The following is a 12,901-nucleotide window of genomic DNA, read 5'->3' as shown; positions in this document are numbered from 1 at the left end:
ACCCATCTCCCACTTGACAGTGCCTTTGGATGCAGGACAAATTAAAAAGACCTGGTACTGAACACTAGCAGAGCAGGCACTGTACTGCATAAAACCAGGTATTGAGGGCTTTAGGTGGAATGTCTCATTATTCTTTATAATCATCACATGAGAAAAACAAAGTCTCAGGCTAATTCTCCTAAGTTTACAGAACCAGCAAGTAGTAAAAATAGGCATTCAAATCCATAAAGTTTATTTCAAAGGGTAGGTACATAGCTACTAATTACTCCAAGTGGAGGAAAAGATGCAATCACATCTGGCTAGGAGAGCAAGGAAATGCTTTTTGAACTGAATAGACTGAGTATTCCTTGAAAATGGATAGATCTGTAAAAAGTACTTTTACACAAAGTAATGCTTGTTGTAATAAAAACTAGAAAATGCACTTAAAGTAGAAATTAGAAAACAAAATTTCCTCATTTCTACAATCTAGGGATAACCAAAAGTAATATTGTGGTGATTAGTATTCTTCATTAAACACATTTAATATAAAAATAAGTGCATTTTTTGACCTTACAAAAAAATCATACTGTATCAGCAACTTAATTTTTCTACACAACAATATATTCTAAATATCTTCTCATGCCAAAAAGAATGTCTCTACAACAGTGGTTTCCAAATTTTATGGTCTCAGGATCACTTTATACTAAGAGATTTCCTGTATATGTGGGCTGTATATTTCAACATTTACTATATTAGAAATGCAAAAAAATTAAATATGTAACAATTGTTTTAAAATAATAAACCCAGGGCTGGGACGTGGCTCAAGTGGTAGCGTGCTCGCCTGGCATGCGTAGGGCGCTGGGTTCGATCCTCAGTACCACATAAAAATAAAATAGAGATGTTGTATCCACCAAAAACTAAAAAATAAATATTAAAAATTCTCTCTCTCTTAAAAAATAAAATAATATTTTATTTTTATCCCCAGGCCAATATATATTAACATAGACAGCATTTAAAATGAAAATTAACTGACTTTCAAAACAAAATTATCTGAAAGTGTGGCAAGTTTTTTACATACTTACAAATTTCTTTACTGTCTGGCTTAATAGAAGATAGATGGGCTAACTTACCTACTATATATACAATCTACTTTGATGTGTTGTTTTAATTGAAGTGTGCAAAGAAAATGTGACCTTGAATAGATCTCCTTGTTAAAAATACTTTTAAATTATTCATTTTGTAATGAAAGACCCTAGCCCAGTTAGCCCAGTTACCTAAGGCCAAGATATGAAACCAAGATATCAGGCAGGCCATAAACAGGTTCAGGCGCCAGGCATGCTTTCCGGACAACCGGTTGAAGAACAGAGCAACCGCATCCTGAGGCATGAATGAATAAACCGGAACAGATAAGCAGGAACAGAAAGAATAGAATGCAGACCTGTGGTTTTTGGAATGCAGACCTGTACCCCCTAGATGGCCTATATGCTAGATTTAAACAAACCAATAAGAAACCTGTTGCTTCCCGCGGGCGCGAAACCTGTCCCAAACCCTATAAAAATCTCTGTATCCCCAAGCCGGGTGTGCCAGTTCACCAAAGCTCCGGCTGAGGTTCTGCTGGACACCCGCAGGCGCCTGTGTCCCAATAAACCACCTCGTGCTTTTGCAGCCAGTGTTCTGTGTGATTCTCCTTGGACAGGGAAACGGGGGTCTTTCATTAACGGGGTGCTTTTCAGTAAACTATTTAAAACAACACAGATAATGCTAAAGCAGCTCTGACTTTTTTCCTCCAATCCTTGTCCTGGCCCTCGGAGCTTTATTAGTTTGCTTTCTCCCTTTTCAGATTTATGCCTTCATATTTATATGCACATATTTGTAAATGCACATTGTTTGTGGCAATTTGGTTTTTCTCACTTAATTTATCTTAATCTTTTCACATAAACCTACCTTTTTAACATTTGGAGATAACTTAAAACAGAACACATAAATTAGGATTTACAGATTGTCTTAAGATATTCTTTTGAGAATTTTGACTACCCCATTCCTTTCAATAATCTTGAAGTTTCTAAAGAGTAAAGTTATTATATAAATCCTCAAGTTTTTGATCAAATAAATCTGACAAATGTTCTGTAAGAAAAACAACCTTCAATTTTTCTTCTTCCCTGCATATTTAGAATAATTATCTTCCAAGATTCACATCTTTTCCCAGTATCTCCAAGAATAATTTCTTGATATGAATTTTTTGACTGGAATCTTACTTCCCTCTTAATTCCCTCATCATGGCAAAGTTACTTTCAGAAAAGGAGTTCTTTGAATTAAGAGACGTCGCATACTCATATTAGACTGTCACTCAAGCTCCTCTAGAATAAAAAACTTAACGCCAACCATGCCAACAGTTCCTACATTCCACATCAGAGAGGCAGAGACCTATTGGAATGCTTTAGATTCGCCATTTATCTTGTTCTTTTCAAGTGCTGCATGGTATTCCATAATGCAAATGCAACAGTTTATCCTCCCTCTCCAGACCACTGTTGCCATTTTTTTGAATTTCACACCCCCACCCAAAAGCTGAGGATCATTACACACAGGTGCAAGTGCCCAAGGCAACACTTCTATAGGTGGAAGAGCTGTGAGTGCTTTCTTTTTCATATGTAGTATCTAGAGAACCACTGCAGGTATGTTAGGAGACAAAACAGCCCCAGGCCAACAACCCGGCCAGCCAGGAGAGGTTCTCCCAGACAGCTTCCTCCTTTCAAAATGGACGCTGAATTCGTTTTTTTTTTTTTTTTTTAATATTTATTTTTTAGTTCTCTGCGGACACAACATCTTTGTTGGTATGTGGTGCTGAGGATAGAACCAGGGCCGCACGCATGCCAGGCGAGCGCGCTACCACTTGAGCCACATCCCCAGCCCTGAATTCGTTTTTTTCCCTAGTAGATGCAAGAAATTCTAGCAGCGAAGCCAGACAAACATTCAAGTCATCAGGCACTACGACTAAATTCAGGGAAAAGCCCCGCCAGCTCCTTCAGTTGGCTACGCCTGCTTCCGGGAAGCGGACCGGAAGCCGCTCCTCTATTCTGCGTCAAACCCGACTTCAGGGGCCGTCGTAAAAGTGTCGCTCCTCGTCACTCCGACCGGCCACAGGTTTCCGCTAGCCTCTGGCCGGGGGTCGAGAACTGCAGGCGTTAGTTTCCCTTAAGATGGCGGATGAAGAGGCCGAGGGTGCGGAGAGGATGGAAGTGAGCACAGAGTTGCCCCAGACCCCTCAGCGACTGGCATCTGTAAGTCCTTGTGGGCAAGTTCCTTTTGTCCTCCCCCCTGTGCCTCCCTACCACATTCAGGAGGATGCGGGGCTTCACCCCCTATGGCGGCTCTGGGGAGGGGGAAGTCATATGGATTGATCTGGAAGGAAGACTCCGAATGAAAAGTTAGTCGTCACCCACATTCCTGCCAGCCAAGTCTACGAAATATAATGACTGTCATTTATTAGTCTTGATGAGCTCCAGCATGCATGTCTCAATCCTGAAGTAGAAAGAACTGGGGATGTTATTAGGTGGTTTGATGTGGGAGCTGAGGCGAGGTTGGAGAAAGCCATTTTCTGATAGACGCAGTGCTAACCCCTCTTGATGGTAGGAATCCAGGACGCAGCACCTGGTGTTGTTTCGCATAGCTGGCTGGGCGGGATCTGGTAGTGGCAGGGAATGTTGCCGCTGTCAAGTCCCATCCAGATGTGGGGTGTAGGAATTGTCTTTCATTATAACATCTTGATATTACAAGGCCTAATCCTCAATGGAGAAACCCATCATCTGTCGCCGCTTTGAAAAGCTGAAGCAGGGACTTCTAGACATTTCAATTCAGAGCAATACGATTAATTAATATCAGAATCTATGCTTTGCTCTTGTATTTTGAGAGAATGGGAAGGCAGAATTAGTGTGCAAATTTGAGTCAGTAGTCTGGCCATAGGGAGAAAGCTAGCTGAAGAGGATAAGAAGTGGGGGGCAATGTTAGGGAATGTTCTGGATGTGCTCCTCCCTTCCCAGGCATTTAGTGGAGAGTTATATAGGAAACATCCCACTATCTACCATGGCATTATGTTTTATCAGTTTGGTTTTCAGCTGCATATAGAAAGGTGTGTGGTAAATAGCTCTTAATGAAGTTTAATTGGTTTGCAGTTTTAATAAGATACATTCTTCAAGTATTTTAATTCTGTAGACATTGAGTGTTGTTTTATGAGCAACAGAATGAGCTGTGGAAATGAGTCAACAACAAATTGGAGAGACTGGCTGGGAGGTAGAATCCAGATAGGGATGAAGCTGGAATAAGGGTTTGCTTAAGGCCAGTGTTTCTTTCCTATTTTTCTCTACCTCAAATAGCTCTCCAAATTCATTTTACTACTGGTAGTATACTACGAAAAATCTATTTAAGAGGATGAGGGGCTGGGACTGGGGCTCAGAGGTGGAGCACTTGCCTGGCACATGTGAGGTACTGGGTTTGATCCTCAGCACCACATACAAATGAACAATAAAATGATGTACATATATACATATATGTGTGTGAGTGTACACATATATATACATACACACATACACATATATATGTATATAAGATTATTAGGAAGGAGAAGATGTGAAAAGTTTTGAAGCAGCTGGAACTTTTTTTTTGTGGGGGGCATGCTGGGACTCAAACCCAATGCCTTGGACATGCTAACCAAGGACTGTACCACTGAGCTACATCCCCAGCCATGAAACATTTCTTCTTAATGGTAAGCCAAGGTACTCTGGAGAATGAGGCAGGAGAATTGCTTGATACCAGGAGTTCCAACATGGCAAGACCCTGGCTCAAAAAAAAAAAAAAATTGTTTGTGCTTTTTACTTGTTGGAAGGAATGGAGAAACTATGTTGTGGTCAGAAGAAGAGTTGTATCACCAAAGATGGCTTATTTATTTAAAGCTTTGATATATTTCTTCAATTGGCACAATAAAACTTCATCTGGATTCTACTAATTTGGAATTAGAGACAATAGTACAGGAATTGAGTTGCAATTTATGTGGCAAACTCTTTACTTTTCAAAAAATAACATTAGATTTCTTTGGACTTTGCAAAAATAGTAAGTGGATAGTGTAATATAGCTTCATAGACTAGTGTCACAGATAATATACTAATTCAAGACAGAGTGATGTAGCTGGATAGAAACATACGACTGTTAAGCCTCATAACTACTCTTTTTAAGTTGAATCTCTCTGCTTGACCCCAGAGAAGACTTGGCTATCTTCTTTTCAAAGCTGTTATTTTCAATTTTATTCTACTGGTGGAATAAGATACTGGCTTACCGTTTACTAATACTTTGCTGTTAAGCAAAACAAGCTTAGTTTTAGATTTTTTAAAAATCACCATTGTATTTTAAATCACCATTGGAGGCAGGAGAAAACAAAAATAATAAAAATGAACCAAATATAGAGGTTTAAGAACTCTAACCACTTCAATTACCCTTGTTTATAATTTCTGATTTCCTTAATATTCCTTTATATATATATATATATATATATATATATATATATATATATATTTGTGAAACTACTATTTTTAATATTCCTAATATCACCTAACATGAAGTTAGAATGAAATAATATGTATGAGTTATTGATAAAATTATATTATAAAAGCCATAGCTTAAGAGTCACTAGGGATGTATCTTGGTGATAGTGATAGAGCACTTGCCTAGCATGCATGAGACCCTGAATTCGATTCCCAGCACCAAAAAAAAAAAAAAAAAGGAAAAGAAAAGAAAATCACAAGAGGAACTGACTCAGTAGGTCTGTAGTGAGGAGTAAGGTCCAAGAATCTACATTTTCCCACAAGCATGCCCTGAAATCCTGGTTTGTGGGCCACAGTTTGAATAATACTTAGCTAAATATTTGAAGTTATAAGTTGAGGCTATAGAAATGGATAAGATCTTTGAGGATTAGTGTGTGTATGTACATTTGTACACACATTTGTGTGTATGGACCTGGAAATGGAACAGCCTAAGAAATAAAAGTTATATCCAGTATCAACTAGCTCAAAACTAAGCTAGTTTTGAGGAGAGGATGGTTTATTGGGTCCATCATGAGTGTTGAGAAAAATTGGAAATCCAGAGGGCATTTGGGGTGATCTGCTAGAACTTTTGCCTTCTGTCTTGGACTGGATTTTCTTCTTTATCTTAGAAGATATCTCCTGACATGGTGTTAAGCTCTTTTCTTTTGCTTGACTACATACTCTGTTTAGGTAATTTCATCCAGTTCTTTGGAATTAAATATCATCTGTATGTGTTCAGTCTCTAGTCATCTCATGTCTGAACTCCAGAATCATAAATTCAGCTGTCTACTTATCATTTCTACTTAGATGTCTGATAGGTATTTCAAACGGGGTACAATTAGGAAGTCACTGCAGTAACCCAAATCATAGTTAATGATAGCTTGCACTAGGTAGAATATCATTGGAGCTGGAGGAAAGTAGATGAATTTAAGAGAGAGTTTGGAAATACAGTAGAAGCAAACAAAAACAACAACAAAAAAATCTTTATGATGGATTAGGAAAAGGGAAGAAATAGATAACATCTGGATCTCCAGTTTTTGAGTTTAGCACTATGACAATGGTTGTGTCATGTTCTGAGAGGAAGGACCAGGTTCTAAGAGAAGAAAAGGGAAAGGCAGATCAAGAGTTTTCTTATCCCTGTCTCAGTAGATGAAACCTTCATCACAGCTTTTGAACACAGACATTTCTGACAATCAAGCCACTTTCTGTTGCATTTCTGAAATTAAATTTCTGTTGCCTGGATAACTGTAATGGCCTCTTAACTGGTTTCTTTGCTTCTGCTTTTGCCATCTTTTAGTCCATTCTTTATAGAGCAACTAGTGTAATCTTTATAAGATTACAGTCTTGCTGAGTATAGTGGTACATGTTCTGTAATTCCAGTGAGGCAGGATTATTGCAAGTTTGAGGCCTGTTTTAGCAACTTAGCAACACCCTAACAATTTAGTGAGATCCTGTCTCAAAAAAAAAAGGGGGGGGGATTGTGGTTATAGCTCAATGATAAAACACCCCTGGATTCAATCCCAGTACCAAAATAATAATAATAATAACAACAACAACAACAACAATAATAATAGTCTCCTGCCTGAATCTTTCAGAGGCTTCCCATTGTACTTGGAAAAGTCTGACCTCATTGACTTTACAAGCCCTTTATGACTTTGCCTGGTCTAGCCCTTTATATTTTTCCCCCATTTCCTTTCTCCTCATTCACCTTTAGCCATACTGTCCTGTCTCCCTCTCCCCCATTTTTTTGTACTAGAAATTGAACAAAGTGACACTCTACCACTGGGCTACATTTCCTAGTCCCTCCCTTTTTAAAAAATTTTAAGATAGGATGTCACTAAATTGCCCAGTATAACCTCAAATTTGTGATCCTCCTGCCTCAGCCTCCCCAATAACTGTCATTACAGTCATATGCCACCACACCCAGCTGTCTTATTTCTAAAATAAGCCCAGGCTCTATCTTGCTTCAAGGCTTGTATGTTTGTTTGCTCTTACCTTTTCCTAGAGTGATTTTTTTCTTTTTCTTTTTTTTTTCTAAAAGATGCTCTTCTCTTATTCTCTGTCAAAGAACCCCATTTATTTACTTATTGCACTTATTACAATTTGTAATTACTATATTGTCTTTATTTACTTATTGAAATGCCTGTCTGTCTCTCCCACCAGAATGTAAGTTTCAAGAAGATAAGAATTATATCTGACCTTTCACTATTGTATCCTGATATGTGCTTTTTATAGCAAACACTCACATATTCTTGTTTATTGGTGCCAGGAATTGAACCTGGGCCTTGTTCCTTCTAAACATGTGCTTTACCACTGAACTACCCCCACCCCAACCTCTGCCCTTACTCTTTTTTTTAAAATATTTATTTTTATCTTTATTTTCTTTTATGTGGTGCTGAGGATCGAACCCAGTGATTCACGCATGCCAGGCGAGCATGCTACCACTTGAGCCACCTCCCGAGCCCCTGCCCTTATTTTTAAATGAATCAATAACTAAGGATTGATATCAGTGATTTTATTTTAGAAAGACTGTTAGTAGCTTGGGGATTGGAGGTTGTGGATGGAAGAAGGAAGAGGAAATGAGGGACCATATTAGAATAGTGTCCAACCTTGGAATCTAGGCAAATAGGGACATATGAAAAGTTAAAACAGGAATTCTGGGGATATCATGGGATTTGAGATATTAAGTCATGTTGTTGATATAAATGAAAGGACTGAATGTTATGGTTAGAAAGGGAAATTTAAAATTTGAGAATTTAAGAGAATATTATGCTTTTGTAATGGTAGAGCTGGGTTACATGCACTTGTTATATGTTTTTCTTAATTATTTATTTTAATGTCTTTATTTTACTTTATGTGTAATTGGAGCTGAGGATTATGTGGTGCTGAGGATTGAACCCAGTGCCTCACGCAAGCTAGGCGAGTGCTCTTAGTCTGAGCCACAACCCCAGCCCATTGTTATATGTTCTTAATAGCACCTATTTCATACTTCCATTGTATTCTATATTGCTTGTTTACTGTGTTCTTTCTAGACAGTAAACGCCTTGAGTGCATGAACTTTTTCTTGTTCACAGCTACTATCTTCACTATCTAACACATTGCCTTGAAATTTTTATTGAATGATTGAATGAATAGATACTAACTGAGGTGTTGTGGAGGTAGAAGTAATAGGAGTTGAGGAGAAAAGTAACATTGTGGAAGTATAATTTGTATGCATATAATATACCCACTTTAAGCATTTTCTGGATAAGTTTTGACAAATTTGTATATCTGTGTGACTACCACCAAATCAGGATATAGAACATTTGCATTACTCCCTCAAATTGTCTTGTGGGGATTTTTTTTAAGTTTAATATTTTTATGCTTGTGTTATAATCATTTACTTCAGGGAAAGAATATCCACAATCCATATCATGTATAGAAGATCTTTAAAAGAAAACAATATTTCAATAGTTGACTTTAAAACGTTGATGTATTAAAAGGGTGAGAAGTTACATTCTGTATTCATTGGGGGTAACTTTCCTTAGAAATTTGGTCCTATGTAGTTTTAAGCTACAGCACAACTTTCTTTTAGTAAGGATTTGCTTTGAGTAGGAAAACTAGATGAAAGCTTGGGTTTCTTGAATCCCAACTGAAGTGCTTTGTCACCAGGTCTTATTGGGGCCTAATTGCTGTTGTTTTTTCATCATCTCATAATTTCTACGGTGAACAGTTAGGGAAATTCAGATTTTCAGTACCAAATTTTATAGAGTTAGATATTAAGTTCTAAAATCTCAGATGAAAGTGACAGATTCAGTTTCACTATGTAAGAGGCTAGAGAATAACATTAACTTAATGTAGATGAACTGGAGCTGGAAACTGACTTCTTTAATAGATATTTGCAGGCAAATAAAAACTTTCTTGTCCTCAGTACTGTATAAATAATTTCTCTGAATAGATAATGTGTATAAATCAATGATGCAGTATGAACCAGTGAGGTATCTTGCCCATTCTTTTTTTTTTCCTTGATGCTGGGAATTGAACGCAGGGATGCTTAACCACTGAGCCACAACTCCAGCCCTTTTTATATATATATATATTTTTATGTTTTGATACAGGGTCTCACTAAGTTGCTTAGGACCTTGCTAATTGCTGAGGCTGGCCTTGAATTTGGTGATCTTTCTGCCTCAGCCTCCTGAGACCCTAGGATTACAGGTGTGCACCACTGCACCTGGCTTTGCCCATCCTTTCATGTACTGACTTTGAAATATCCCTCAGATTTCCCTTGCCATCACTTTATTTATTTATCTAAAGGTGTTAATCATATAATGTTCTATGAAATGATTTTCCTTAAGCTTTTAGCCCATTGCCTCATATGACTTAAGACAAAATACTAAGACCTTAGTCCCAAGTGACTTACTGTGAACTCTTGTGTATTCTTTCATGGTATTCTGAATATTGAAGAAACAATAGTTATTTGATGAGCTTGGTTTTTAAAGCATTTGATACAGCCTTTAAAAAATGTTTTATTGCTATAATAAGCTGAGTGCTTATGAAAACAAACTTTACTAAATAAATGTTACTGAAAGACTCCAGAAGAGTTATTGTGGTTCCTTGAGTACCCACTTGCTACCCAGGAGTGACATAGGCCCTGGCCAGGATGGAGTTTACATTTATTCTTTTGAATATATTTCTCCTATTTGTTTACTTAATACTGCTCTTCAGAACAAAGTATTTGATTTATTTGGAGGAGTGGGACAATAACCACTTACTGTATCTTTTATGGGCTAACTTTTAAAATGCCACTCAACTTTGGTATTTATAAGTAAGCCAGAAATGACTTTAGTTATGGGAAGGAACATCTATTAATTTATCCATTAATTGTTTTTATATACACATGCTCTACCTTGCAGTCTAATCTGAGAAAGGATTTTAGTTGTTTTGCAAGTAGATTCTTTTAGGCAAGTAGATTTCATTCATCCAGAGACTTTAAGAAAAATCTCGAAAATTGAGGTATGATCTGTGGTCAGAGATGAAAAAGAAAGAAAATAGCTTAATAGGGACAGGATACTTTTTAAAAATCAAATTCAGACCAGCATACTTAGGGAAAAAAAAAAAAAAGAAAGAGGCCTTGTATGTCATACACCTCAATATGTGACCCTAGCTTATGTTAGCAGTCCCTTAAATACTTAAATAAACTTAAATAGATTTACTGCTGTTATATTTAAAGACAGCACATTGTTGGCAGGAATAACAAACATTATAAAATGAAAAAAAAATCTTAGACTTAGAATTGCATCAAAACTAGCAAGGTAAACGAACCTTATTTGAGATGAAAATAAAGCCTTACAACTAGGTTCCGTTGTGTATAGGGCTAGTCTCTTCTGTGTTTTTGATCTCAGATTTTTAGTTGTCTGCACAATCAACAGTAATCAGAGTGATATGGTTGCCAGGCTAGTGCTCATTCCTCTGTACAGAAGCATATTGTGGGTATTCCATAAGAGTGTAATCTACATGAGAACAATTTGGATACTGTGTCATTAAAGATGGTCATTTCTAGGAATGGACTAATTTGTTTCCTCTCTTCATTCCCTTTTAACCCCTGAGTAGAGATTATGAGACATAAGAGTTATCTTTGTTTATTTGAAAGGGTGTTAGATGAAAGAGCAGAGTGCATTGTATTGAATTATTTCAGGATGGTAGGTTTTGAATTAAAAATGGAAGTTGGTTGAGAATTGTTCAGATAGGCTCAGGTAGCTATCAGATAGATTTGAGTTTCCTTTGGAATAAGCAGTTGAACTGGCATTTGTTGTGTTGTTTTTAAACATGGAGTTTGTTAAATAGCATTTTAAGAAAACTTTGTAGACAAAGTCTTCTTGGTGCATAGAGATGCTCTAATTACCAATCCAGTATTGCCTATGAAAAATTCTAGAGCCTCCAGATTTTGTCACCTTTTTTAAAAAGAAGAATTTAAAAAGGACTAGGCCTCCGAAGGCTCTATAGATGTCTAGCAGTTGTTTTAAGAAAGAATCCATTGTGGTTTGATGAAGGAAACTATTATACTTACATTATTTTTTAAAGAATGATGTTCCCAAACAGGCATCTGTGTCCCTGGGTCAGAGTTGTCAAGATATCTTTTTGTCTCCATGGGGATGAGGAAAATGTTTGGAATACGTGGGAATTTAAATGTTGTGAGAACTTGTTTTTATAGAACTGGGAATGCCTTCCCTTAATTTTAGATGTTAGGGAAAAATTTTTTTTCTGGATACTGAAATTAAAAATTCTTAATTTTATATCTGTTGCAAATGGAGGAAAACACTAAAACCACCAAACAACAAAAATCAAACCTATTCCAGTCACTAAGAGGTAAATTTATACTCTTGAAGATAACACCACTAATACCAGGAAGTAGTATGAGTACAGAATGAATAGCTCCTTCAGTAAATGCTGTATTAGTATTAACAGGGGAGATAAATTTTATTGGCTTTATCAGTGAGGGATTTGTTAAGGTGGGCCTTGAGCTGGGCCTTGAGGAGAAGATAAGGAAGTGGGTGGAGGGTGGAGGGTGGAGGAGTAGAGTGCTAGAGAGGACACTTAAGGCATTTACAGATATTCTGCCTAAATCAACCAACATAGATGTTTTTAAAATATTGATTCTTCATGCTAAGGCATGTAATGACAGCTACAATTTAGGAATATTTAGTAGTATTAAAGAATGTTAGGCAGTTGTTAGCTAAGAGACTTCATTTGGAGGAAAAGATTAAATATAAGGCAAAGCTTTGTTGTTTTACTGTTAATCTGAAATTGAACAAATCAATAAGGGTAAATTTAAAAGACTTGTGTTTTTGTATCTGTAGAGTGAGCACTGAATTCTAGGAGAATTAGAATTAGAATACCTAGGTTTTTTTCCCTCAGTGTTGGGTATCAAATCCAGGGCCTCATTCATGCCAGCTCTTACACTAAGCTACATCTCTAGTGAAATCTATAGAAATTTTGAAGGTGTTTTGTCTTTTTAAAATGTTTATAAAAATTAAGATTATATTATATAAAACTTGCTTTTCCAACCTTAACAGTATTTTATGGCATTCTGACTACATAGAATGGCATATTGTACCTCGATTTATTGATAGATATTTTGGTACACTTCATCTTTTCACTTATAATTGGTGTTGTGGTGCATATCCTGGTATGTGTTTTGTGTGTGTGTGTGTGTGGGCAAGTATATACTTGGGCAAGTATAGCTAAATGATAGATTCTAAAATTTCTTAAACTATACTCCTATTGATGTATATTGAAGTTATTGGTGTTTTGCTGTTATGAATAAATTTGTACCTGAAATGTGTTAGATTGAAAAAGCTTTAAAATGATTTCTG

At 36.7% G+C, this 12,901-nt stretch overlaps 1 protein-coding gene across 3 annotated transcripts in view; it reads left to right on the top strand.

The window, feature by feature from the left end:
• Positions 1 to 3,088: 3,088 nt before the first annotated feature.
• Positions 3,089 to 12,901, top strand: part of Ubr1 (ubiquitin protein ligase E3 component n-recognin 1) — a 141,975-nt gene continuing 132,162 nt past the window's right edge. For all 3 annotated transcript variants that reach the window (XM_026390488.2, XM_026390496.2, XM_026390478.2), the window contains exon 1: positions 3,089 to 3,257. In XM_026390488.2, coding sequence (XP_026246273.2) covers positions 3,177 to 3,257 — 81 coding nt within the window. In that variant the 5' untranslated portion in view covers positions 3,089 to 3,176. The remainder of the gene's footprint in view (positions 3,258 to 12,901) is intronic.

Source organism: Urocitellus parryii, chromosome 6, assembly GCF_045843805.1.
Source record: "Urocitellus parryii isolate mUroPar1 chromosome 6, mUroPar1.hap1, whole genome shotgun sequence".
Lineage (NCBI taxonomy): Eukaryota > Metazoa > Chordata > Mammalia > Rodentia > Sciuridae > Urocitellus > Urocitellus parryii.
The sequence above is the reverse complement of the archived record's forward strand: the minus strand, read 5'-3'. Positions and strand labels throughout refer to the sequence as shown.